This window comes from Schistocerca piceifrons, chromosome 2, assembly GCF_021461385.2.
Source record: "Schistocerca piceifrons isolate TAMUIC-IGC-003096 chromosome 2, iqSchPice1.1, whole genome shotgun sequence".
Lineage (NCBI taxonomy): Eukaryota > Metazoa > Arthropoda > Insecta > Orthoptera > Acrididae > Schistocerca > Schistocerca piceifrons.
The window spans coordinates 77,587,883-77,614,043 of record NC_060139.1 but is presented as its reverse complement, the minus strand read 5'-3'; the positions used below and the strand labels follow the sequence as shown (position 1 = coordinate 77,614,043).

At 43.4% G+C, this 26,161-nt stretch overlaps 1 protein-coding gene and 1 non-coding gene across 4 annotated transcripts in view; one reads left to right on the top strand and one right to left on the bottom strand.

Annotated features, from left to right (window-relative positions):
* Positions 1–23,131, top strand: part of LOC124776848 (serpin B3-like) — a 123,379-nt gene extending 100,248 nt beyond the window's left edge. For 2 of the 3 annotated variants that reach the window (XM_047252017.1, XM_047252020.1), the window contains exon 8: positions 22,853–23,131. In XM_047252017.1, the coding sequence (XP_047107973.1) occupies positions 22,853–23,001 (149 nt within the window). In that variant the 3' untranslated portion in view covers positions 23,002–23,131. Of the gene's footprint in view, positions 1–6,255; positions 6,673–22,852 lie in introns of those variants that run through there. The other variant, XM_047252018.1, reaches the window with a different exon arrangement.
* On the bottom strand, positions 14,301–14,375 carry Trnas-cga. The gene has a single exon. It is a non-coding gene; the product is annotated as a tRNA-Ser (tRNA).
* Positions 23,132–26,161: the final 3,030 nt, after the last annotated feature.

Below are 26,161 nucleotides of genomic sequence, written 5' to 3'. Positions count from 1 at the left end.
ACTGCAGAAATATGTGTTTAGAAGATTAATAATTAGGTTATTGTGGCCTGTTATTTCTTTCTACAGCTAAGTAAAATGTATGTATAAGTTAATTAGATAAAATCGAGGCAGGATATTATTCCAAAGCTACACAAAATTGTTTACTAACTAACTTAGTTGTAGTAGTTGTTATGTAACCTAGCAAACATTACCTGACACAGCATGCTGACAAAGACCACGAACATACACTCCTGGAAATTGAAATAAGAACCCCGTGAATTCATTGTCCCAGGAAGGGGAAACTTTATTGACACATTCCTGGGGTCAGATACATCACATGATCACACTGACAGAACCACAGGCACATAGACACAGGCAACAGAGCATGCACAATGTCGGCACTAGTACAGTGTATATCCACCTTTCGCAGCAATGCAGGCTGCTATTCTCCCATGGAGACGATCGTAGAGATGCTGGATGTAGTCCTGTGGAACGGCTTGCCATGCCATTTCCACCTGGCGCCTCAGTTGGACCAGCGTTCGTGCTGGACGTGCAGACCGCGTGAGACGACGCTTCATCCAGTCCCAAACATGCTCAATGGGGGACAGATCCGGAGATCTTGCTGGCCAGGGTAGTTGACTTACACCTTCTAGAGCACGTTGGGTGGCACGGGATACATGCGGACGTGCATTGTCCTGTTGGAACAGCAAGTTCCCTTGCCGGTCTAGGAATGGTAGAACGATGGGTTCGATGACGGTTTGGATGTACCGTGCACTATTCTGTGTCCCCTCGACGATCACCAGTGGTGTACGGCCAGTGTAGGAGATCGCTCCCCACACCATGATGCCGGGTGTTGGCCCTGTGTGCCTCGGTCGTATGCAGTCCTGATTGTGGCGCTCACCTGCACGGCGCCAAACACGCATACGACCATCATTGGCACCAAGGCAGAAGCGACTCTCATCGCTGAAGACGACACGTCTCCATTCGTCCCTCCATTCACGCCTGTCGCGACACCACTGGAGGCGGGCTGTACGATGTTGGGGCGTGAGCGGAAGACGGCCTAACGGTGTGCGGTACCGTAGCCCAGCTTCATGGAGACGGTTGCGAATGGTCCTCGCCGATACCCCAGGAGCAACAGTGTCCCTAATTTGCTGGGAAGTGGCGGTGCGGTCCCCTACGGCACTGCGTAGGATCCTACGGTCTTGGCGTGCATCCGTGCGTCGCTGCGGTCCGGTCCCAGGTCGACGGGCACGTGCACCTTCCGCCGACCACTGGAGACAACATCGATGTACTGTGGAGACCTCACGCCCCACGTGTTGAGCAATTCAGCGGTACGTCCACCCGGCCTCCCGCATGCCCACTATACGCCCTCGCTCAAAGTCCGTCAACTGCACATACGGTTCACGTCCACGCTGTCGCGGCATGCTACCAGTGTTAAAGACTGCGATGGAGCTCCGTATGCCACGGCAAACTGGCTGACACTGACGGCGGCGGTGCACAAATGCTGCGCAGCTAGCGCCATTCGACGGCCAACACCGCGGTTCCTGGTGTGTCCGCTGTGCCGTGCGTGTGATCATTGCTTGTACAGCCCTCTCGCAGTGTCCGGAGCAAATATGGTGGGTCTGACACACCGGTGTCAATGTGTTCTTTTTTCCATTTCCAGGAGTGTATATTAGACTAACGAATCCTGCAACGCTTCGCAGTTGTTAAATACGTGTGGGAATTACACATACGTCCTAATCTCCTTCCCCCCCCCCCCCCCTCTCTCTCTCTGTCCATCTCGTCCTCCCGCTCTCTTTGTCCATCTCCACTTCTTCTTCCCTCTATTTGTACTTTTCCTCCTTTCCCCCCTCCCAAACTCTGTCGATCTCCTCCTCACCCTTTACTGTTACTGCAAACGGAAGATCGGTTAGGAAATGAAGTCACTTAAGATGAGCAGAAAATCGTTGTGATCATTAAAATGAGGGGTACAGGAGAGTTCTGTCCAGCTGCTGGACCTGTGAGTATAATAGTTTCAATGACAGTATTTGTCATAGTTTTAATCTGTGAATGAGAGGATTCAGATTCCATAGTGGTATTCTAATCATAAGTTGATAAGCTATAAATACAACAATCCTCTTTCCTCTCAAAACTACTATGACGATGAAAACAAAGCAGCACGCTGTTGCGCATACAAGTTTATATTTAAAATTATAGTTTTCATAGTTATAAAACGTGAGGGTGTCCTTCTGTTAAATTAATTAACCCAGGTGGGTTAGTTCAACATATACTGCGACAGAAGTGCTGTGAAGGTAAAAATCTATGTGATACATTTGTCACACTGATGATATGAGTTAGTTCGTGAAGGTTGCTTGTATAATGGCTTGGACTGGTCGTAGCATTAACGTGTGAGATTTTACAATCAAGTTGGACTAACAAAAGTTTGATAGTATAATTACACTGAGGTGACGAAAGCCATGGGATGGCGATTTGGCCTCCCGAAGTGGCCGTGTGGTTCTAGGCGCTGCAGTCTGGAACCGCGAGACCGCTACGGTCGCAGGTTCGAATCCTGCCTCGGGCATGGATGTTTGTGCTGTCCTTAGGTTAGTTAGGTTTAACTAGTTCTAAGTTGTAGGGGACTAATGACCTCAGAAGTTGAGTCCCATAGTGCTCAGAGCCATTTGAACCATTTGAACTAGACTTGGCCACTGCTTCTATGTTTCGATACAGTGTATCGATACGTGGAACTGTTTCAGTGTTTCGGAACGGCTACGGCTCACTGTTTCGAAACAGTGGTGTTTCATTCCACCCCTGTCTCGGATAACTGAGCCAGATTCGGTCTCGAGCCAGACACAGAAACTGTATCGTTGTTTCAAAATAAGGCTGTTTCAGTCCACCGGTGCTTGGAACGGACTAATTGTATCGAAACAGTGATGTTTCATTCCCCTCTGTGTCTGACGAGATTCGGGCTCGGCACAGGTACTGAAACACATTTAACATACCACTTCATGAAACACTTTCAAGAGTGTCAAAATCTTTTTGACAAGCAATAGCATGAAGCTTAAGATATCCGAAAATAAAGCTTCGTTTCTAGCTGACTGTCATATTCCGAAATGGCGTAACATCTGCTTTATAAACACTAACCAAGCAATAAACAACGCATACTATTCACATTCAAAATAATAAATATGTGAAAATCATTTAGTTAAATTACACTTTTTGATAACATACGCTTCTCTGTTCATGTACAGTAATCATATTAAGAAACGTAAGTAAGCCTACAACATTTTGAATAAAAAAAGGCGTAGAGTGACAGTTATTAGGCATATACATAAATCTGATGTAGGTATAATTGCAAGCAATCTGTTTGACATATCACTGATAGTGTAATGGTGAACGGGAAGGACTAGGAAGCATGGTTCGAAACACCTTGAAAGACAAAATTTTTTTCTGTTATATTTTGTTATTTATTCGAATTATTTGGCGTTATTTGTGAGTCTATAGTCACTGTGCCTATTATCCTCAATGATTCCCTTTGTGTGCATGGCAATTAGCAGGATGGGTGTATTACCCATACTAACGGAATGTGGGAATCCCAGTAGCATATCCTTTGTTTCTGCAGTTTGCTCCCACCTCCAGTTCCGTTCGTGGTGGCCTTTCTGTCTTCAGCTATGGCTGTCCCCAGCCAATTGAAAAGTATGAAAGCCACACGACACGAAAGCAGCGCATTTTCTGCAGAAATACGAAACTGCCAAGACGCCTAAGTGATAATTTCATACTTTCTGCGATATGATTACCGCTCTCGCAACTCATTTGTGTTTATGTGGACATACTTATACAGAGACATTAAAGATGATAAAATGTGTCATTCAAGATGATAAAATGTGGTAGGTTTATTAGATTACAAAACACAAACTGTTTCACTGTTTCGAAACAGCGTATCGAAACATTACATTGTACTGTTTCATATGTTTCGAAACAGTTACGTGTTTTAGTTTGCCCATCTCTAATTTGAACCATGGTGATATGCATACACATGCAGGTAGCGCTAGTATCGCGCTCGTACACAAGGTATAAAAGGGCAGTGCGTTGGAGCAGCTGTTGGAGCAGCTGCCATTTCTATTCAGGTGACTCATGTGAAAAGGTTTCCGACGTGTTTATGGCCCACGACGCGAATTAACAGACTTTGAACGTGGAATGGTAGTCGGAGCCAGACGCATGGAACGTTCCATTTCGGAAATCGTTAGGAAATACAACATACCGACATCCACAGTGTCAAGAGTGTGCCGAGAATACCAAATATGAGGCATTACCTCTCACCACGGATAACGCAGAGGCCGACGACCTTCAAATAACGACCGAGAACATCGGCGTTTGCATATAGTTGCCAGTGCCAACAGACAAGCGACACAGACTGAAATAACCGCAGAAATCAATGTGGGACGTACACCGAACGTATCTGTTAAGACATCTACATCTACATCTACATCCATACTCCGCAAGCCACCTGACGGTGTGTGGCGGAAGGTACCTTGAGTACCTCTATCGGTTCTCCCCTCTATTCCAGTCTCGTATTGTTCGTGGAAAGAGGGATTGTCAGTATGCCTCTGTGTGGGCTCTAATCTCTCTGATTTTATCCTCATGGTCTCTTCACGAGATATACGTAGTAGGGAGCAATATACTGCTTGACCACTCGGTGAACGTTTGTTCTCGAAGCTTCAACAAAAGCCCGTACCGAGTTACTGAACGTCTCTCCTGCAGAGTTTTCCACTGGAGTTTATCTATCATCTGCGTAACGCATCTGCGATTACTAAATGATCCTGTAACGAAGCGCGCTGCTCTCCGTTGGAGCCGGCCGGAGTGGCCGTGCGGTTGTAGGCGCTACAGTCTGGAGCCGAGCGACCGCTACGGTCGCAGGTTCGAATCCTGCCTCGGGCATGGATGTGTGTGATGTCCTTAGGTTAGTTAGGTTTAATTAGTTCTAAGTTCTAGGCGACTGATGACCTCAGAAGTTAAGTCGCATAGTGCTCAGAGCCATTTTTTTCTCCGTTGGATCTTTTCTATCAACCCTATCTGGTACGGATCCCACACTGCTGAGCAGTACTCAAGCAGTGGGCGAACAAGCGTACTGTAACCTACTTCCTTTGTTTTCGGATTGCATTTCCTTAGGATTCTTCCAATGAATCTCAGTCTGGCATCTGCTTTACCGACGATCAACTTTATATGATCATTCCATTTTAAATCACTCCTAATGCGTACTACCAGATAATTTATGGAATTAACTGCTTCAGTTGCTGACTTGCCACATTGTAGCTAAATGATAAGGGATCTTTCTTTCTATGTATTCGCAGCACATTACACTTGTCTACATTGAAATTCAATTGCCATTCTCTGCACCATGCGTCAATTCGCTGCAGATCCTCCTGCATTTCAGTACAATTTTCCATTGTTACAACCTCTCGATATACCACAGCATCATCCGCAAAAAGCCTCAGTGAACTTCCGATGTCATCCACAAGGTCATTTATGTATATTGTGAATAGCAACGGTCCTACGACACTCCCCTGCGGCACACCTGAAATCACTCTTACTTCGGAAGACTTCTCTCCATTGAGAATGACATGCTGCGTTCTGCTGTCTAGGAACTCTTCAATCCAATCACACAATTGGTCTGATAGTCCATATGCTCTTACTTTGTTCATTAAACGACTGTGGGGAACTGTATCGAACGCCTTAATCTGGCTTAATGCGCTATGGCAGCAGACGACCGACGCGTGTACCTTTGCTAATAGCACGACATTGCTTGCAGCGCCCTTCCTGGGCTCATGATCATATCGGTGGACCCTAGACGCATGGAAAACCGTGATCTGGTCAGGTGAGTCCCGATTTCAGTTGGTAAGAGCTGATGGTAGGGTTCTAGTGTAGCGCAGATCCCCGCAAAAATATACATCCAGGTTGGCAAGGCAATGTGCAAGCTAGTGGTGGCTCCTTAATGGTGTGGTCTGCGTTTACGACATTAGTCCCAACGAATGTTTATGGACCATAATGGAGAGGTCAGTTCGTGCACAACATCCTGCACTGGCAACACTTTCGCATTTATGGACGGCTATAGAAGCATTGCGGCTCAGTACTTCTGCAGAGGACTTTCAGCGACTTGTTGAATCCTTGCCACGTCGAGCTGCTGCACTACGCCGGATAAATGGATGTCCGACACGATGTTAGGAGATATCACATGACTTTTGTCACCTCAGTGTGTTTCCTAAGACTGTTATATCATGTGTGCTCCTCCTGTTGCAGTTCTCATAACAGAGGGTGCGAGCTTCCCTCTGTTTCCGCCTCCACCGCCCGTCATCTTCAAGGCTGACCACCCCTTCATCTTGTTCATTGTGGATGAGGTCACAGGGACGATCCTCTTCGCTGGACGTTTAGTGAAATCTTCTGCGTGATTATTGAATGTTTGAAAAATGTGAATTGTGTATTCAACCTTCTGGACAGTTACTGAATGTTTGAAATATGTGAGTCGTGTATTCTAGTGATCCGAAAATACTTCTGAAGCTACACTTTTGATGAAATTTCTATTATTTATTCTCGTGAAATCTGGAAGACCTTAAAGATTTAATAAAACATATTTCATATCCAAAAAATTTTAAGTATTTCTCTTTTAATTGAGAAAAATCTGTATGGTGCGACAATAAAAACGCTTTTCTTTCTCAACTTATGTCTTTTGAAAGTTAAAATATCTTAATCCTGTAATATGTGTTTCTATACAGACAAACAAATATGTTGAAACGTCTAGTATCTGCGTTTGAATATCTTGTCTGCTGATCCTGAACAATACACTTTATACAATTCTTTTTCTGTTTCATGGAGACACGAACAAAGTAGCAGGCTTCAGTTGTGAACAGTTCGACAATACAATGGCCAACTTCTGAAACTGTGTCAGGCAGCAATTGCGAATATAGACAAGTCTTACCATACATAAGTTTAGAAGAAGAAAAAAATAAAAGAATTGTGTATGGATGTGAATCACTGTTCTGCGTCGACAGTTGTTATTCTTCCTGTCAATTAATTCTGTGTAGATTTAGTTGCCAGCTGTTATTAGCACACTGAACAATATAGCGTCTCCTCATAGGTGGTGGTCACCACAGTGCAGCCGTAAGTCACACGCCCGAGCGTAGGTTCACACAACACACACACACACACACACACACAAACACACACAGTGTTTTCCAGGGTCAACTTTTCACTAAGTAGCAGAGTGCTCACTGGAGTGACTCACCTATGTCTTCAATAGTGGCTCGTCACATGCACCACACTCCTTCCTACATACTGTCGTTAAGAGCTGTAGTGCAGATGGTTCACGTCACTCTGTGGTATTTGCTTATGTTGTGGACAATGTAGCTAGCTGGATTTCTTTGAGTTTAACTAAGTACTACCAAAACGTTGTTTGTTCACCTTATTTACATGGTATTACCAAATGAACTGAAATTAAATTAATGGGGTGATTCAGTGAAATCAATGAGGTTACGACATGCAAAGATGTCAGGTAAAATGATTAGATAGTTCGAAATTGGAGAAGCCAGTCAGCCACAAATTTTCAGTTGTTACTGCATGTCCATTACGTGTTGTGGTTGTTGTTTTTGTGGTCTTCAGACCAAAGATTGGTGTGGTGCAACTCTTTATGCTACTCTATCCTGTGCAAGCCTCTTCATTCCGACTTCTACCTACATCCCCCTGAATCTGCTTACCACGCTTCACTCCAATACTAAATTGGTGATCCCTTAATGCCTTAGAATGTACCCTACCAACCGATCCCTTCTTCTAGTCGAGTTCTGCCACAAATTCCTCTTCTTCCCAGTTCTCTTCAGTATCTCCTCATTAGTTACGTGATCTACCCATTTAATCATCAGTATTCTTCTGTAGCATCACATTTCGAAAGCTTCTATTCTCTTCTTGTCTAAACTATTTATCATCTATGTTTCATTGCCATACATGGCTACACTCCTTACAAATACTTCCAGAAACGACTACATTACACTTAAATCTGTACTCGATGTTAACAAATTTCTCTTCTTCAGAAACGCTTTTCTTGCAATTGCCGGTCTACATTTTATATCCTCTCTACTTCGACCATCGTCATTTATTTTGTTCCCCACATAGTAAAACTCATCTACTACAAGTGTCTTATTTCCTAATCTAATCCCCTCAGCAACAACTGATTTAATTCAACTAAATTCCATTATCCTCGTTTGCCTTTTGTTGATGGTAATTTTATACCCTCCTTTCAAGACACTGTCCATTCCTTTCAACTGCTCTTCCAAGTACTCGGCAAACCTTTAAAGTATTTATCTCTTCTCATTGGATTTTAATTCCTACTCCAAATTTTTCTTTTGTTCCTTTTACTGATAGATTGAATAAAATCGGGGATAGACTGCAACCCTGTCTCACTCCCGTCTCAACCACTGCTTCCCTTTCATGTCCCTCGACTCTTATAACTGCCATCTGGCGTCTGTACAAATTGTAAATAGCCTTTCCTTCCCTCTATTATACCCTCGCCACCTTTAGAATTTGAAAGAGAGTATTCTAGTCAACATTCTCAAAAGCTTTCTCTGAGTCTACAAATGCTATAAACGTAGGTTTGCCTTTCCTTAACCTACGAGGGTGAGTCAAATGAAAACTTTAAATATTTTTTAAAATATTATTTATTGTGCAGAAGTGGTACAAAGCTGTATCACTTTTCAACATAATCTCCCCCACGCTCAATGCAAGGCCTCCAGCGCTTACAAAGTGCATAAATTCCTTTAGAAAAAAATTCTTCTTGTAGTCCGCGCAACCACTCATGCACCACGTGGCGTACCTCTTCATCAGAACGGAACGTCTTTCCTCCCATTGCGTCTTTGAGTGGTCCAAACATATGGAAGTCACTTGCGCCAAGGTCTGGTGAGTATGGTGGATGAGGAAGACACTCAAAATGGATGTCTGTGATTGTTGCAACTGTTGTACGGATAGTGTGGGGCCTTGCATTGTTATGGTGCAAAAGGACACCTGCTGACAGCAGTCCATGTGGCTTTGATTTGATTGCAGGCTGCAGATGATTTTTTAGGAGATCTGTGTATGATGCACTGGTGACAGTGGTCCCTCTAGGCGTGTAATGCTCTAAAATGACGCCTTTTTCGTCCCACCTTCCCTACTGATGGTTCTGTTCGAAACTTTTTTGGTTTTGGTGAGGAGGAATGGTGCCATTCGTTGCTCGCTCTCTTCGTTTCCGGTTGGTGGAAGTGAACCCAGATTTCATCCCCAGTAACGATTCTTGCAAGGAAGCCATCGCCTTCTCGTTCAAAGCGCCGAAGAAGTTCTTCACAAGCATCAACACGTCGTTCTCTCATTTCAGGAGTCAGCTGCCGTGGCACCCATCTTGCAGACACTTTGTGAAACTGGAGCACATCATGCACATTGTGGTGTGCTGACCCATGACTAATCTGTAAACAAGCTGCAATGTCATTCAGTGTCACTCGGCGGTTTTCCTTCACTATGGCTTCAACTGCTGCAATGTTCTGTGGAGTCACAACTCGTTGTGCGTGACCTGGACGAGGAGCACCTTCCACTGAAGCCACACCATTTGCGAACTTCCTACTCCATTCGTAGACTTGCCGCTGTGACAAACATGCATCACCGTACTGAACCTTCATTCATGGATGAATTTCAATAGGTTTTACGCCTTCACTACGCAAAAACTGAATAACAGAACGCTGTTCTTCCCTGGTGCAAGTCGCAAGGCGGGCGGCCATCTTTATACTGAGACTGCGACGGCATGTGTGCATCTGCACTATGCTGTCACGTACAGGCCTTTCAGTAGTACATCTCCCTTATATATAGCCCCTGTATATACTCCTTCCACCTTTCTGCTTTCCCTTCTTTGCTTAGGACTAGTTTTCCATCTGAGCTCTTGTTCCTCAACTGTTTGAACCGATACCATTTCATGTTATTGCACTTTTACTGAACTGATCCCAGCACATCTTTTCATTTAATTTCAATGCATTTAATTCATTTCACTGACTGATGAGTCAAAACTTTGTGACCATCTGTTTAATAGCGTATTTGTCGACTTTTGGAACGCACAACAGAAGCGATTATTCGGGGCGTCGACTGGATAAGTCCATGGTAGTTTTTCCGGAAGCTTATGGGACGAGCTGCCTCCACACTGGTCGGCTAAACTTTACAATAAATTTTAGGATAACAAATTTTCACAGTTATCAAGAAATTAAATGACTTGAAAGGTAAGCAGTGCAATTACAAATAGGACAAATCCTTTTGCAGTAAGCGAACATCAAGCTCCCCATTTCTAAAAGATGTCCGTTTACATGGCGGATTATCTTTAGATTAGGTGGTCGGCCGTACCACTCAACATGCCACCTCTATGGCTGTTAGTTCAGCGTTACAGCCGGCCGGGGTGGCCGAGCGGTTCTAGGCGCTACAGTCTGGAACCGCGCGACCGCTACGGTCGCAGGTTCAAATCCTGCCTCGGGCATGGATGTGTGTGATGTCTTTAGGTTAGTTAGGTTTAAGTAGTTCTAAGTTCTAGGGGACTGATGACCTCAGAAGTTAAGTCCCGTAGTGCTCAGAGCCATTTATTTTTCACCGTTACATCAACACAGTTTCCTCACATAACTATGGTTCAAATGGCTCTAAGCACTATGGGACTTAACATCTATGGTCATGAGTCCCCTAGAACTTAGAACTACTTAAACCTAACTAACCTAAGGACAGCACACAACACCCAGTCATCACGAGGCTGAGAAAATCCCTGACCCCGCCGGGAATCGAACCCGGGAACCCGGGCGTGGGAAGCGAGAACGCTACCGCACGACCACGAGCTGCGGACTCACATAACTATGATAGCTGCAGTAACACAAAAACTATGCAGCGCTCATAGTAACTTGCCCCTTAATAACATCAGAGATTGACATACCTGATTTAAAGAAAAGGCTTTTAATTTGCCAAAAAGCTGTTACATAACCAGAGAAGGAGCTAGTCCATTTAATTGCCAAACCGACCGACAAATTTAAAAATTAAGACAAACACAGCATCTCAGTTACTTGGTGAATTTTAAAGCAAGAAATTTAGATAACCAAAAAATGTACGTCAAAAGAAAAGAAGCTAGGCAAACTCAATTGGCAAATTTAAATATGAATAAACAGCACCTCACATGCCCGATGCACTACTCTCTTTAAATTTAAGGAAGTTTTTCCGTCGCATAACTGCTCGGGCGCTGGATCCAAATCGATGTCAGATAACTAGCAAGGCCAGCTTCACACAGGTCTGCGTAAGTACTGCACTTACCAAATGTAAAACTATCAATGCGTCCTTCGTCGCGAGTCCTAGAATACCATTTTCATATACAGGGTGTTTCAGAAATAATCATCCGATTTTAAAAAATCGTAACTATTATATTATTTGAGATATGTGCGGGAACAGCGTGCTTTTGGAAAGAGTAAACTCTCGAGTTTTACATGGTTCCCGCTAGGTAGCAGCAGTGTACGCCCACTTGAGTTCTGGTAAAATTGTGCCAGGAGAACAGAGAGCGTTTTGTGTTCTACGTTATGAGCAGTGCGGGTCAGTAATAAATGTTTAGCGTGTCTTTCGTACTAGGTTGGTTGATTTGTGGGTGGGGACCAAACAGCAAAGTCATCGGTGTCGTCCGATTAGGCAAGTAAATCAGCCGTGCCCTTTCGAAGGGACTATCCCGACATTTGCCTGAAGCGATTTAGGGAAACCACGGGAAACATACATCAGGATGGCCGGACGCGGTTTTGAAACGCGTCCTCCCGAATGCGACTCCAGTGTGCTAACCACTGCGCCACCTCGCTCGGTTTCATACTAGGTATGGTGTACATCCTCCTACAGCACAGAGCATTAAATGATGGCGTGAACGATTCCGGAAAACAGGTCGTTTGTGTAATGGCAAATCGGCGGCCGTCCCAGAGTGTCTGACACATACGTCGGACGCGTCCGCCATAGTTTCACCAAGTTTCCGCAGAAATCCGTTCGTCGTGCAGCTCGACAGCTCAACATGTCCCTGATGTCCATCTGGCGTGTATTGCATCAACTTTGACACATTAAATCATCCAAAATTCAGCTACTGCAAGCTCTTCGTGAAGGTGACAAAGAACAACGTGTCAGAAGTTCTGTAATTTAGTTCTTGGTGAGATGGAGGATGACAGTTTTCTCCCACTCTTAGTGTTTAGTGATGAGGCATCATTCCATTTAAATCGGAAAGTGGACCGTCTTAAATTGTGAATATGCGGTACGGAACAATCACATGAAGTTGTACAACATGAGACGGAGTCTCCGAAATTTGGTGTGATTTGTGCATTTTCACAGGAAGAGATGTATGGTCCATTTTCCTTGCTGAGAACACTGTTACAGGAAGCACATATCTCGATATGCTTCAGAACTTTCTTTTCCCACAGTTGGAGACTGATTCGAACGACGTCATTTACTAACATAATGGGGCATCGACACACTGGCATCTGGAAGTGTGGGATTTTTTTTTTAATCGGGATTACAGAACGATGGATCGGTCGCATTGGGCCAAATGATTTGTAACGCAAGACATGCTATTTGCAGTGCGGAAACAATTTGAATATCTCATTGACATATGTCGTGTATCTCAAGGGGGCGTATTGAACACCTATGAAGAGGTATGAAAAATAAATTTTTGAGTTTCCTATCATCAAAAAAAATTCGTTGTACAGGTATATTAGTTTCAGAAACATAGAAGTGCCAAATCAGACGATTCTTTTTTATGTATCCATTATGTTACCCACACTGAAAGTTATCCTAATTAACATAACATGACTTGTTATTCAATAAAAATTTTGCTTGCTGGCGGTGTTAGCTATCCGTTAGGTAACGTAAACTTCCAGCATAGAAGTTCGTAAACTCTGCACATGAGAAATCGTCTGCGAGAATGTGTCGCAAAATCTGACACGCCAGAAAGTAACTTGAAAGTGCCAATCTTGTTCCCTGTTATGTTTAAACATTCGCAGTGGCAAGAGTACTGTCTGAATTGAACACCGTGAAGCATTAAACTGTTGAACTGATAAACTGGCCCTGGAAAAAATGAATTTTTCCTTCTTTTATTTTTTTTATATTGTCTTACCTGCTGCACAATGGGAACGTCGTGACACTGCTCTTGTCTTGAAAGCGCGTCACATTTATGAGCTACAGCCAAGTACTGAGATCTTCGTCGTGCAATGAGCTCTCCTCTTTTTTTTTTTTTTTTTTTTTTTTTTTTTTTTTTTTTTTTTTTTTTTTTTTTTTTAAAGGCGAAGGATACTTGTTTCATAATAAATATGAATAAGTAAAAATGATAATTCATATTCCGGCAAGAACTTTGGATGCGGACAGTGAATTGGGACAAATTGTTACAGCAACTGTAATTAGTTTTCTGATTAGAGCAGTTCTACATTGAATAATTATCTCTTTCATTTCTTCGCACGTTAAAAAAAGTTAAAGTTCTTGAGTAGACAAATGTAAGTAACCTTTAACATCACATGACATCTTTTCAAAAATGCAACTCATAAAAATGCCATTTAGCTAATATTCAACAGTTAATCCCACCCCCAAATTCAAATTGTACATTATAGATATCTGTTTATCTTTCCCAATACTCAAGTCCCTGGATGTCTGAACCAGGAATGCGTAATTACAAACTGCCGCAATAAAGAACAAGAACCGAAATGAGTTACCTGAAATTAAATCCTCTTCTATTACTCATCAAAATAAACATAATGGCTCTGAGCACTATGGGACTTAACTTCTGAGGTCATCAGTCCCCTAGAACTTAGAACTACTTAAACCTAACTAACCTAAGGACATCACTCACATCCATGCCCGAGGCAGGATTCGAACCTGCGACCGTAGCGGTCACGCGGTTCCAGACTGAAGTGCCTAGAACCGCACGGCCACTACGGCCGGCAAAATAAACATCATAAAATACTCTTCTCAACAATACTTCAACGTCTTTCGGTATCTAAATTAATTAAAAAAATAAATCAACATGTTCCACTTCATCACGATATAACTGCAACCGCACCACTCGGCCTGTTCGGTACTACTACTGATGGCACACCACTGCCGGCTACTGTGTCTTCTAGTCAAGATCAACAGTGCACATCATCTCCCATGGACCTTGCAATGCAGAGATGGACCAAGCAAGCCTCCAGGCATCTCTGATGATATGGTGTGCTTATAATTTCAAACAGTACAAAGGCGGAATGAGATTTTCACTCTGCAGCGGAGTGTGCGCTGATATGAAACTTCCTGGCAGATTAAAACTGTGTGCCCGACCGAGACTCGAACTCGGGACCTTTGCCTTTCGCGGGCAAGTGCTCTACCAACTGAGCTACCGAGGCACGACTCACGGCCGGTCCTCACAGCTTTACTTCTGCCAGTATCTCGTCTGCTACCTTCCAAACTTTACAGATACCCTCCTGTGAACCTTGCAGAACTAGCACTCCTGAAAGAAAGGATATAGCGGGCGTGAGTCGTGCTTCGGTAGCTCAGATGGTAGAGCACTTGCCCGCGAAAGGCAAAGGTCCCGAGTTCGAGTCTCGGTCGGGCACACAGTTTTAATCTGCCAGGAAGTTTCAGTACAAAGGCGCTTACGCATTCATGACGTCCAGATACTAGAGAAATGCCCCATATCAACACCACAAGACCCATCTGAAATTGAACGCGTTGCACACACTAGCACCGATAACTTGTTCCACAAGGTATTTCCGGAACGCCGTCTTCAGTGGGAAGTGAGCAGCAACTGCTATGCTGAGAGTGCGATCCACTCGTGGAACTGAGCCAAGCTGACACGCGCTGCTTGCAGACACTGCGACAGTACATACTCAGCTTGGCAGGACCCAGCCGGCACATACAACCACCCTTCCACACAGGACACCACACAGAGCGGCTCTGCATACGGCCAGGTGCACTACGGCTCCACCTCTTATCTCGGCGAGGACGCTCTCTCTCTCTCTCTCTCTCTCTCTCTCTCTCTCTCTCTCTCTCTCTCACACACACACACACACACACACACACACACACACACACACACAGTGCGTCCCTGCCACCCCAATAGCCAATAGCACCACCGTGCACGCCCATTTAAGATTAGCCATGCCAGATTATCTATCCGAGCTGCGATTTAACGCGAGATATCAAACCTTGATCAGAGCTGGAGCAGGGTCGACCATGCCATGGTTCAGCTACTGTAATCCGCGCAGAACTCCATGGCCGGTAGACGCACCGACAGCACGGCACATGTGGGGAGAGGATAGCGGTGGGGGTTATGGGCAGGCATTATAAGGTAAACGCCGAGCACTGGAGGATAAGTACGTTCTAAATTGAAGCCTACACTCGCATGTTTTGTACATATTAAGTGGGGCTCCTCCATGCCCACACATACATGGTGACCATTCAAAAAGATTTACGATCATCCTTGCTTTCGTTAGTAACTAAAAAGAATTCCACTTAATGCGGCGATATACATTCGCCTGGCTTGTTAACCATTTGTAACTTTCAGAGAACGTCAAGAGTGGCGAATTTTGAGTAAAACCTACACATTTCTCTGGTTGCCGTTTTAAAATTTGCTTCTTTTGCCAAACCACAGTGGACTTTACATAGTCTCACCTCACTAACATGTTGTACAGAGATAACTGTGAGAGAATTCTGAAACAGTGGTTTATTAAGCGAGGCAGTAAGGAAAAGAAAAGTCATTAGCTAATGAAAAAGCGCGTCCTCGGTACAAAAAAAACGAGTAATGTCTTCTCTTATGTTGTTCGAAAACCCATAGCATTTCTTGTTTCACCAAATATTGACAGCCCTTAAAAATTATATCCTTTCATGGAAAATAATCTGTAGTTAGTGGAGTAACACGGTGGATAATAAAGTTTTGCGCAATAACGGTATGTAAAACACTCTCCTCTTTAGCCGATATCATTTCCAAAAATCTCGTTTCGATATCTGAAACCGTTTATCTGAAACCGTTTATGAAATATGAGGAATGTTGTGGATATTTCATCCTAGTTGTCTTGATGGTGAGGCGCGATCGCAAATTAAGTCTTCTCCATCAGATCAATTTTCTTGAGGTTGGTGGCTCTGAGCACTATGCGACTTAACTTCTGAGGTCATCAGTCGCCTAGAACTTAGAACTAATTAAACCTAACTAACCCAAAGACATCACACACATCCATGCCCGAGCCAGGATTCGAACCTGCGACCGTAGCGGTCACTCGGTTCCAGACTGTAGCGCCTAGAACCGCACGGCCACCCCGGCTGGCCCTTGAAGTTGGTGACAGATAGGTATCTCTACCCAGGTCTAAAGGAAAATTCAATATGTTAGTTAAATTTCATGTGCAGCAACGTATCATGTAATACACACCAAACGCAAGGTCATAGCGACCACTATTTTTCATTTCAGATTTCTCTCAGTGACTTACTTCCACGTAAATACCACAATAACTATGACCATTAACAAAATGATGGGTACATCATCATGAACCTGACATATAAGGCTATAAGTAAGGCGAAATGGAATTTTTTACCGAATTGTTTTTGTAAAATCGTTCGACAAAGGTTGCAGAGCGTGCGCCTCGATTTCTCATCGCTGACTGGTCGAAAGGTGGAAAACTCTTGTTGGCCTCCTTTTCCGGACAAACAAATGAACTCTGTCTGCGCTGTGGACGAAAATAGGCCACTGCACGTCGGCGACCATACCCTGCGTGGGCTAAACAAATCCCAAGGAAACCCAGGTGAATGTCCCCTTTACCACGATACTGCACTCACCTGATATGTCCTGAAATGTACGCCTCATAAAAAGAGCGAAGAAATGAATATTGATAGTTCTGTACTTAATTCTTCTAAGTGTTAGTTGTCCAGAAGGGGGATACACCACACTGACCACTGCAGGAACATAATAAAGAAAGACACATCATCGGTTCTACTTGATTACACCCAAACCTCCTTTATGCCTAAACTAAACCTCCTGTATTACTTGTTTTCATTGTATTTAGGTCCAGGGTCGTTGTTGGGGCTCAGAAAGGCTTGGTCTACATCTACATCTACGTGATTACTCTGCTATTCACAGTAAAGTGCATGGCAGAGGGTTCAATGAACCACCTTCAAGCTGTCTCTGTCTACCGTTCCTCTCTCGAACGGGAAAAACGAGCACTTTAATTTTTCTGTGCGAGCCCTGATTTTTCTTATTTTATCGTGATGATCATTTCTTCCTATGTAGGTGGGTGCCAACAGAATGTTTTCGCAATCTGAGGAGAAAACTGCTGAAATATCATGAGAAGATCCCGTCGCAACGGAAAACGCCTTTGTTTTAATGATTTTTGTCTGTGACACTATCTCCTCTATTACATGATAATACAAAACGAACTGTCATTCTTTGTACTTTTTCGATGTCGTCCGTCAATCCCACCTGATGCGGATCCCTCACCGCACAGCAGTACTCCAGAGTAGGGTGGACGAGCGTGGTGTAAGCAGTCTCTTTAGTAGATCTGTCGCATCTTCTATGTGTTCTGCCGGTGAATCGCAGTCTTTGGTTTGCTCTATCCACAACATTATCTATGTGATCGTTCCAAAGACGGTAAATGACAGCATCATCTGCAAACAATCTAAGACGGCTACTGAGATTGTCTCCTATGTCGTTAACATAGATCAGGAACAATAGAGGGCCCATGACACTTCCTTGCGGAACGCCGGATATTACTTATGTTGTACTTTTTTTTTGGATTTTTGTTCGTTGGGTTTGGTTGTTGCGGACGTCACATGATATCCGTTAAAGTTCTTTTGTTGACCCTGCCACTCAGTTTTTTATTACAGAGGCCAACCAGCTCTCTGACCGAACACTCTGAGCTACCGCGCCAGCAGTTGTACTCGATGACTTTCCGCCTATTACTACGAACTGTGACCTTTCTGACAGGAAATCACGAATCCAGTCGCACAACTGTGGCGACACAACTGAGGTGATATTTCATAGGCACACAGTTTGGTTAGAAGACGCTTGTGAGGAACAGTGTCGAAAGCCTTCTGGAAATCTAAAAATATAGAATCAATTTGATATCCCCTGTCAGCAAACTGCGATAATACGATGTATAACACAACGGAATATCGTGCATTACACAATTAAGTTAAGGTTGCAAGGAAATGGAAATTTGCATGGAATGGCCCGCAGATGGCACGTAGTTGACAAATCACCAAACCAATCGCTTCCCAACGACATTAGAAAACTTAAACAGACACTAATTCTTAACACATAATTAGTAACTTACTCTTCAGAGCGTTGAAATATATTGTTGGCGCCCACCTATAGGGAGGAATGATCATGATAACGAAATAAGAGAAACCAGAGCTATCACGGAAAGATTGGAGTGTCCTTTCTCCTGTGCGCTGTTCGAGAATGGAACGGTAAACAAGTAACTTGAAGGTGGTTCGATGCCTCCTCTGCCAGGTACTTAATTGTGAATTGCAGAATAAGCACATAGATGTAGATGTGTAAATGAATTTAAATATAATCATTACTATTCGTATAACTAAAACGAGGAGGCTGTACGTGCCTCAATAATTTTTTGAGTTGAATAGCGAAAATTATACCAACGATTTTAAGCGGTAAGAGAGGTACAAGATACAACTGGATCTGGCTTACCACTACAGTCCATGGTGCAGTGCAATTTTCGAGCAGCCGATCTCCTGGATAATCGCGTTTACGGACTCGATCATCGACCTGAAGTAACAAGAAACGTGATTTATTCTACCACGCGGCACGTTTCCGTTGATCCATGGTCCAGTCTCGACGATCCCGTGCCTACAGTTATCGTCACTGATGATGTCGTGCGCTAAACGGTGTTCTCTGAAGCACTTAGTGGCTGCAGCAGCATCATTCTGTGTCGAGAAGTCCATCACAGGTCGCCGTCCATCCTGCTTTAGATACCGTGCAAACCTTCAACGTCCGCGTTCTGTGATGGGGCAGGGACTTCCAACGCTTTGGCGCCTACTTGTCGTTTGACTGTCCTTCAATCAACTTCCACAGACGCTCACGACAATAGCACGCAAACAATCGAACTACTTTGCCGTATCCAAGGTGCTGATATCCAGGTGCCAGACCATAACAGTCTGTCCTCTGTCAGAGTGGCTTAAGTCAGTGGATTTCCCCATTTGCGATCCTTATCATCGCTAGAATGATTCCCCATTCGTCTTTGGTCCGATTATAAACTTCGTGAGCGGCGGGGGTTTTTATTCTGTCATTCTGCGCAACGGATTAATCTGAGGTGTACCCTTTACCCTGTAGCTCCTGTAAGATGCAATTTCCACCCCCACACTACTGCAGAAGTCAGACAGACGCTCCTAACATTCTAAAGAGAAATACCTGAAAAACTTTCAGCAATAAATATCTTCTGTAAGGAAATGACACAAAAATTCACAAAATTTCTTACGTAACTAGTGGGATACTTGAATACTGGAGTAATGCTAGTTAGTGTAAGAAGAACATGAAACTAACGAAAATTATTATTTATTTTTGCAAAAATTCTGAGGAATCACAATGGCACTTTTAGTTATGAACTTAATATGTTATTTCCAGGTTCTTTTCAGAATGTGAAGTTACCTCTCAAGGATAGGATTCGCTAATGAAATTTCTGTACAAAGTTTAAGATTGTTATTGACTTGGCAGAATGGCTGAGAGCCGCGCATACTCAACTTGAATAATTATCCGTTAGAATGTTGCTAGGTACGGTCGAGGCTATCGCGTGTGAAGTGCAGTAAAGTGTACTGTTGTGGAGGAAATATGGGGCTTGCAAGAGCTGTAGAGCACAATACCGTACACTGCGATGACTGCTGTCTGCGCCGCTCGCTGCTGACAAATAAGATAACTCTCGTTCTACCTGGATTGACCTTCGCCAATCAAACTCTCCGTACGCCTTGATGAAGTCAAGGACTCAAGGACTCTCCCCTAGTCTAACTATTGGCGTGGTACACGAGTCAGATAACCAGTCCACCGCGATGCCACTCAAAAATTCGCTCGCAGGCGTTTAACTATAACTCTGTCCGTTCACACTGCACAATAAGTGTGGCGGCCAACACAGTGAACAACGCTTAATCGCAAGGACTCAATATAGAATCGCACTTCGATTCGCTCTCGATAATGGTGCTCTCCCAGTGAAGTACTGAGGAGAGACTTGTTCCTCGCTCTTTCGAGTACACGTACGAGCGCACACGCTCTCGTTACGTGCTCTCGCTCCAAGAGCGACAACGGAACGGCCCCTCTCCACGCCAGACGTGAAGGGGTATATCTTTGGGTCTCTTCCATTACTCCATCAGCTCAAGGCGTCAGAAATATCGTCTGCGAATAAGTATTGCTCTTCTAAAATGGGAGAATGACGTTTCGTTTAAGGCGACCAAACCAGAAATCTGTAGTATCGGCGTTTGGCGTTTGCTGTCTCCCTGTGAAAATCTCTGAAACTGCGTGCTATGTGTAAAGAATGCGTAGGCTGGCCGCTCCCACACAATGTAGCGGAATTTGCTTTTAAGCCGAACACGTGGTCGTTCCTCCTTTACCTTGGGGTAACGCTGTCCGCTCCATGGGCGGCCACCGGCCGACGTAGATGGGTTGGGACCGGCCTCCTGGTGTCCGGTTGCCTCTCTCGAACTAAAAGCTCCTATGACCGTCGTGTCTGGAATGTATGTGTGTACACCATCCTCGAGTATTTCAACCATGGTGCGCACTTGCGATTTATTAGTTATTTGCATATCGTTTACATGAATTCATACAACATTGACTTTATCTTATCTAGTTTGGGTTCGAATGAAGCGTCTTGATGTGTGGAATATGATTGTGAGGGCGGAATATGTAAGCAATGAAGGTCAGGAGACCACGACGTCTTACAACTTTTCCTGCTGGGACATGTGCCAGCAGGACCACGAACCAATATGTAATATCACCACGGACAGTGGTCGTAAAATTTTGAGCCATCGGTCTGTTATATGAATGAATGGTGTCTGTTTTTTCGGACGCGTCCGAAAGCACAGACACCGTGCATTCATATAATTGATTCGCCTAAATGGGCAATGGACACCTTCTTCATTGCGGATGCACAAGTACATCCGACCTCCTGTGGGAATCTCATAGTAGCGAGCATGGAGGAAATGAACAGGGACTGAGGATAGGTGGCACTCGGTGGGAATGTGGGTCGTCCATGAAGCGTGCCGCCATAGTCTGCGCAGTTGCGATAACACTGTGTCCCGTATGGCGCATTTGATGACACTCCTGCCTAGTAAAAAGGAGCTCCTGGTTTCCAAGTCTATTAAAATCTGTGGTAAAAATTGATATAATTAACTATAAAATTGGCAACGGCTTTGCCGCAGCGGATACACCGGTTCCCGTCAGATCACCGAAGTTAAACGCTTTCGGGCCTGGTCAGCACTTGGATTGGTGACCATCCTGGCCGCCATGCGCTGTTGCCAATTTTCGGGGTGCACTCAGCCTCGTGATACCAATTGTGGAGCTACTCGACCGAATAGTAGCGGCTTCGGTCAAGAATACCGTCTTACGACCGGCAGAGTGGTGTGCTGACCCAACGCCCCTACTATCCGCATACTCCATCGAGGATGACACGGCGGTCGGATGGTCCCGGTAGGGCACTCGTGGACTGAAGACGGAGTCCTTTAACTATAAAACTGGAGTTTTTTTCTAAACATGAAGTTTAAAATGTAACAGCTCATTCATTTTTTTCATAAATTATGTAAATTCTAGAGTTCCGTACGTATGGTTTCTATGCTGTGCAAAATTCATCGAAGAGCCCCTCTTACTTATGAAGTGTACCTATAGAAACAAATGCAGCCAATAGTAAGTGAAAAAATGATGAAATTACACATGTAAAAAAGTTTTATTTTACTATGTTTCTGAACTTCCACTGCTATGAGTGTGAATCCTGAATCCTTCACGGTCATGCTGACAAAGTTTTATGAATTTATTTGTAAAAGTATAGGCAGTGGAAATTAAAATGTCCTGTGGTGCCTTTTCTACTCCAAGTCGGCCCGTTTGACAGGTTACCCCCCTCCCCCCCCCCCCCCCCACCCAAGATATTTTCCTCTGTCAAGTAAATGTTGTAACTTTCTACACCTATATTTCAAAGAGATATTTTTGGAAGATTATTAAACTCACGAAACAAAAGTGTAGAAAGTGTGACAAACTGTTTTGTAGAAAGTTGGAAATAACTTTAAAATTAGAACTGTTCTTCTCGGATAAACTTTCATTTTCCTTGGTTGGGTTGGGTTGTTTGCGGAAGGAGACCAGACAGCGAGGCCATATCGGTCTCATCGGATTAGGGAAGGACGGGGAAGGAAGTCGGCCGAACCCTTTCAAAGTAACCATCCCGGCATTTGCCTGGAAATCACGGAAAACGTAAATCAGGATGGCCGGACGCGGGATTGAACCGTCCGAATTACATATAGCAAGAGATTAATTGAAGATTTGGCGCACTGGCTCCTGTTGAGGGAGCTAGTCAGATCATCCCACTACTAAACTCGCGTAATTCATCACGGAGTTGGTACCCACCATACCATCCAATGAAGAAACGTTTGTTTTGGAGATACCAGCGTGCGGGTAGTGTCTCATACATTTCATACTTATCGAGCAATTTCGTATGTTTTTGGCAAAACGATGGTAATTTAAAGCAATACGTTGTTGCAGGGCACGAAATATGATTCCTGCCTTTGGTAAGCATTGCTCAACTTCCTCTATCTGGAAATCGCGGAAATCTTCACTGTCTAGTATATGAACAGCGTTAATAAATTATTTCCTAGAACAGTTTTCTAATGTCTGCTCATGCTGTTGCAGTTCTCCTCCCTCTTGGGGCAAGCTTTTCCCTGCTTCCACCACCACCACCTGTCATCTTCAAAGCCGACCACCCCTTCATGATCTTCATCTTGGATCACGTCACACGGACGATTCTCTTCGCCGGACGTCTTGTGGAACCTTCTGCGTAATTATTGCATTTTTAAATATATGAGTTCTGTATTTCAGTGATGTGCAAATATGTAACAACAGTTTTTATGAAATTTTTATTGTTCTGAATGTAGAAGACCTTAAATATTTAGTAAAATATCTCAAATTAAAGGAATATGCAATGTTTTTATTTTAATTTAGAGAAATAATTATTTAAGGCATGAACTTAAAGAAGGCTTTTGTTTTCCAATGTATAATCATAAAAGTTATAATAGCTGAGTTCCGTAAGATGTCTTGAGTCTACCCATACAAACAAAGATACTGAAACGTCCATTACGTTTTCTGACCCTAAATAGTACACTTCATACAATTTTTATTTATTGCAAACACGAAAAGAGTAACATGCTTCAAAGTCGACCAGACAGTGCCCACTTTCTGAAACTGTAATTCTAATGGAGAATATAAGCGTATACACAAATGTTACCATACATAACTCCAGAAGAAATAAAGGAAAACGAGAGCTGTGCTTGACAATTTTTGTTCTTCATGGACACACTATTTTTTTTGAGTCATCAGGCTCTGACCGAAGACGCCACGACTTCCTCTAGCAGGGCGGAGTGGCCGCGGGATTAAGGCGCTATGTCGCGGATTGCGCGGCCCCTCCCGCCGGAGGTTCGAGTCCTCCCTCGGGCATGGCTGTGTGTGTTGTTGTTAGCATAAGTTAGTTTAAGTAGTGTGTAACTCTAGGGGCCGATGACTTCAGCAGTTTGGTCCCTTACGAATTCACATACAATTCCTCTCCTGTGCCAACCTTCTCGTCTCGAGTAGCACTTGCAACCTACGTCCTCAATTATTTGCTGGATGTATTCTAATCTCTGTCCTCTTCTACAGTTTTTGCCCTCTACAGCCCCCTCTAATACCAAGGAACTCATGTCCTGATGTCTCAACAGATGTCCTATCATCTTGTCCGTTCTCCTTGTCAGTGTTTTCCACATCTTCCATTCTTCTCCGTTTCTGCACAGATACTCCTTATTCCTCACATCATCAGACCACCTAATTTTCAACATTCGTCTGTAGCACCACATCTCAAATGCTTCGATTCTCTTCTGTTCCGGTTTTCCCACAGTCCATGTTTCACTACCACACAATGCTGTGCTCCAAACGTACATTCTGCGAAATTTCTTCCTCAAATTGAGGCTTATGTTTGGTACTAGTAGACTTCTCTAGGCCAGGATATCCCTTTTTACCAGTGCTAGTCTAGTTTTGATGTCCTCCTTGCTCCGTCCGTCATGGGTATTTTGCTGCCTAGGTAGTAGAATTCCTTAACTTCATCTACTTCGTGACCATCAATCCTGATGTTCTCATTTCTGGTACTTCTCATTGCTTTGGTTTTTCTTGATTTACTCTCAATCCATATTTGCTTTTCATTAAACTGTTCACTCCATTCAGTACATCATGTAATTCTTCTTCACTTGCACTCAGGATAGCAATGTCATCAGCAAATCGTATCACTGATATCCTTATAACACTACTGTCCGCTACTGCTACACCATAACCTCAAAGCTGGAGGCAGTTCGTATAATGAAATTATTTTTATTCAAGTAATTATAGTATGAAGAAGCAGAGCAGCGTTACCCTCTGAAAGGATTTTAGTTGTGTTGACCATGAATACCTAACTGAGGTGGCTTATCGGATGTGAAAGTCAGAAGTACGTACATATTTAAACAATAACAAACAATATTTAACCTATCCATACTGTTCAAAGACTAAAGAAAAAGGTTGCCAGCCTAATTAGGCAAGAGAATGATTGACATTCTTGTTCAAGAAAATAAGTATGAGTAACTTTAACGGACAAACACAAACTATACTTTGCACACGCGAGTGCAATGAACTCTGACACCTGCATATGTTAACGTTAAGTTTGGAGTTGACAGCTAGAGCAGAACAAACTATTTGCATAAATGTAACAGATAACGATACACACTACTATCATCAGGGCTTAGTCAAACTGAGTGGTTTCAATAATATTACTATTAATATTCACTGTAGAATCATAAATTGAACATAGGTTTAGTATTACTTTTCAAACATTTTCATAGCTGACATAAAATTGTAAATGTAGTTCACTGCAAAATTATAAACTGGTCACAGGTTAAGTCTCCCTCAGCTAAATACTTTTCTATTTAGAATGAAACTTAAATGGAATTCACTAACAGATTACTTCTCACTTTCTTCTGAATAAAGAAGTTACTGTTTTCATAGATAGTTGTCTTTCTATTAATCGTAATGTAGCATGAGCACAATAGACAAACTATGGATCCTGTTACAACATTAATATGCACTTTTAATACACAAGAGGAACACAATACTGTACAGAATTTGACTTGAATAGCAAGAGTAATTAAAACTTTCTGCAATTAAGTAACTTTGTGCATTTGAACCACTTTCAATGGAGGGGGGCGGGGCCTTAATCTTGACCACTGTAGCAGAGCAAACTAAACACACTTTCAATACACTAGAGACACAAGTACTTAGCAAGCATGAACATAGAACTCTCAACAGTTGCGGTTCTGAGCTTTTGCTACAATGAAACACAAATTTGAGATATTTGTAAGATTCTTTCAACAAACAATATTAAATTTAGCACACTCTATTGTCATATTAATTGTAATATGCTTTCAATAAAGGACACTCGGTAATCACTTTAGTTCAAACGGAGAGGAACCTGAAAGGTGTTATGATAAGGAAAAAATCAAGGTAGATACATAAATTCAGTTATAAGTTACCTTATATTTGAGCACACTAACACATCCAATGAGCTGATCCTTCACTGTAAATTACTGTTGTTGTTGTGGTCTTCAGTCCTGAGACTGGTTTGATGCAGCTTTCCATGTTACTCTATCCTGTGCAAGCTTCTTCATCTCCCAGTACCTACTGCAACCTACATCCTTCTGAATCTGCTTAGTGTATTGATCTCTTGGTCTCCCTCTACGATTTTTACCCTCCACGCTGCCCTCCAATGCTAAATTTGTGATCGCTTGATGCCTTAAAACATGTCCTAGCAACCGATCCCTTCTTCTAGTCAAGTTGTGCCACCAACCTCTCTTCTCCCCAATCCTATTCAATACCTCCTCATTAGTTACGTGATCTACCCACCTTATCTTCAGCATTCTTCTGTAGCACCACATTTCGAAAGCTTCT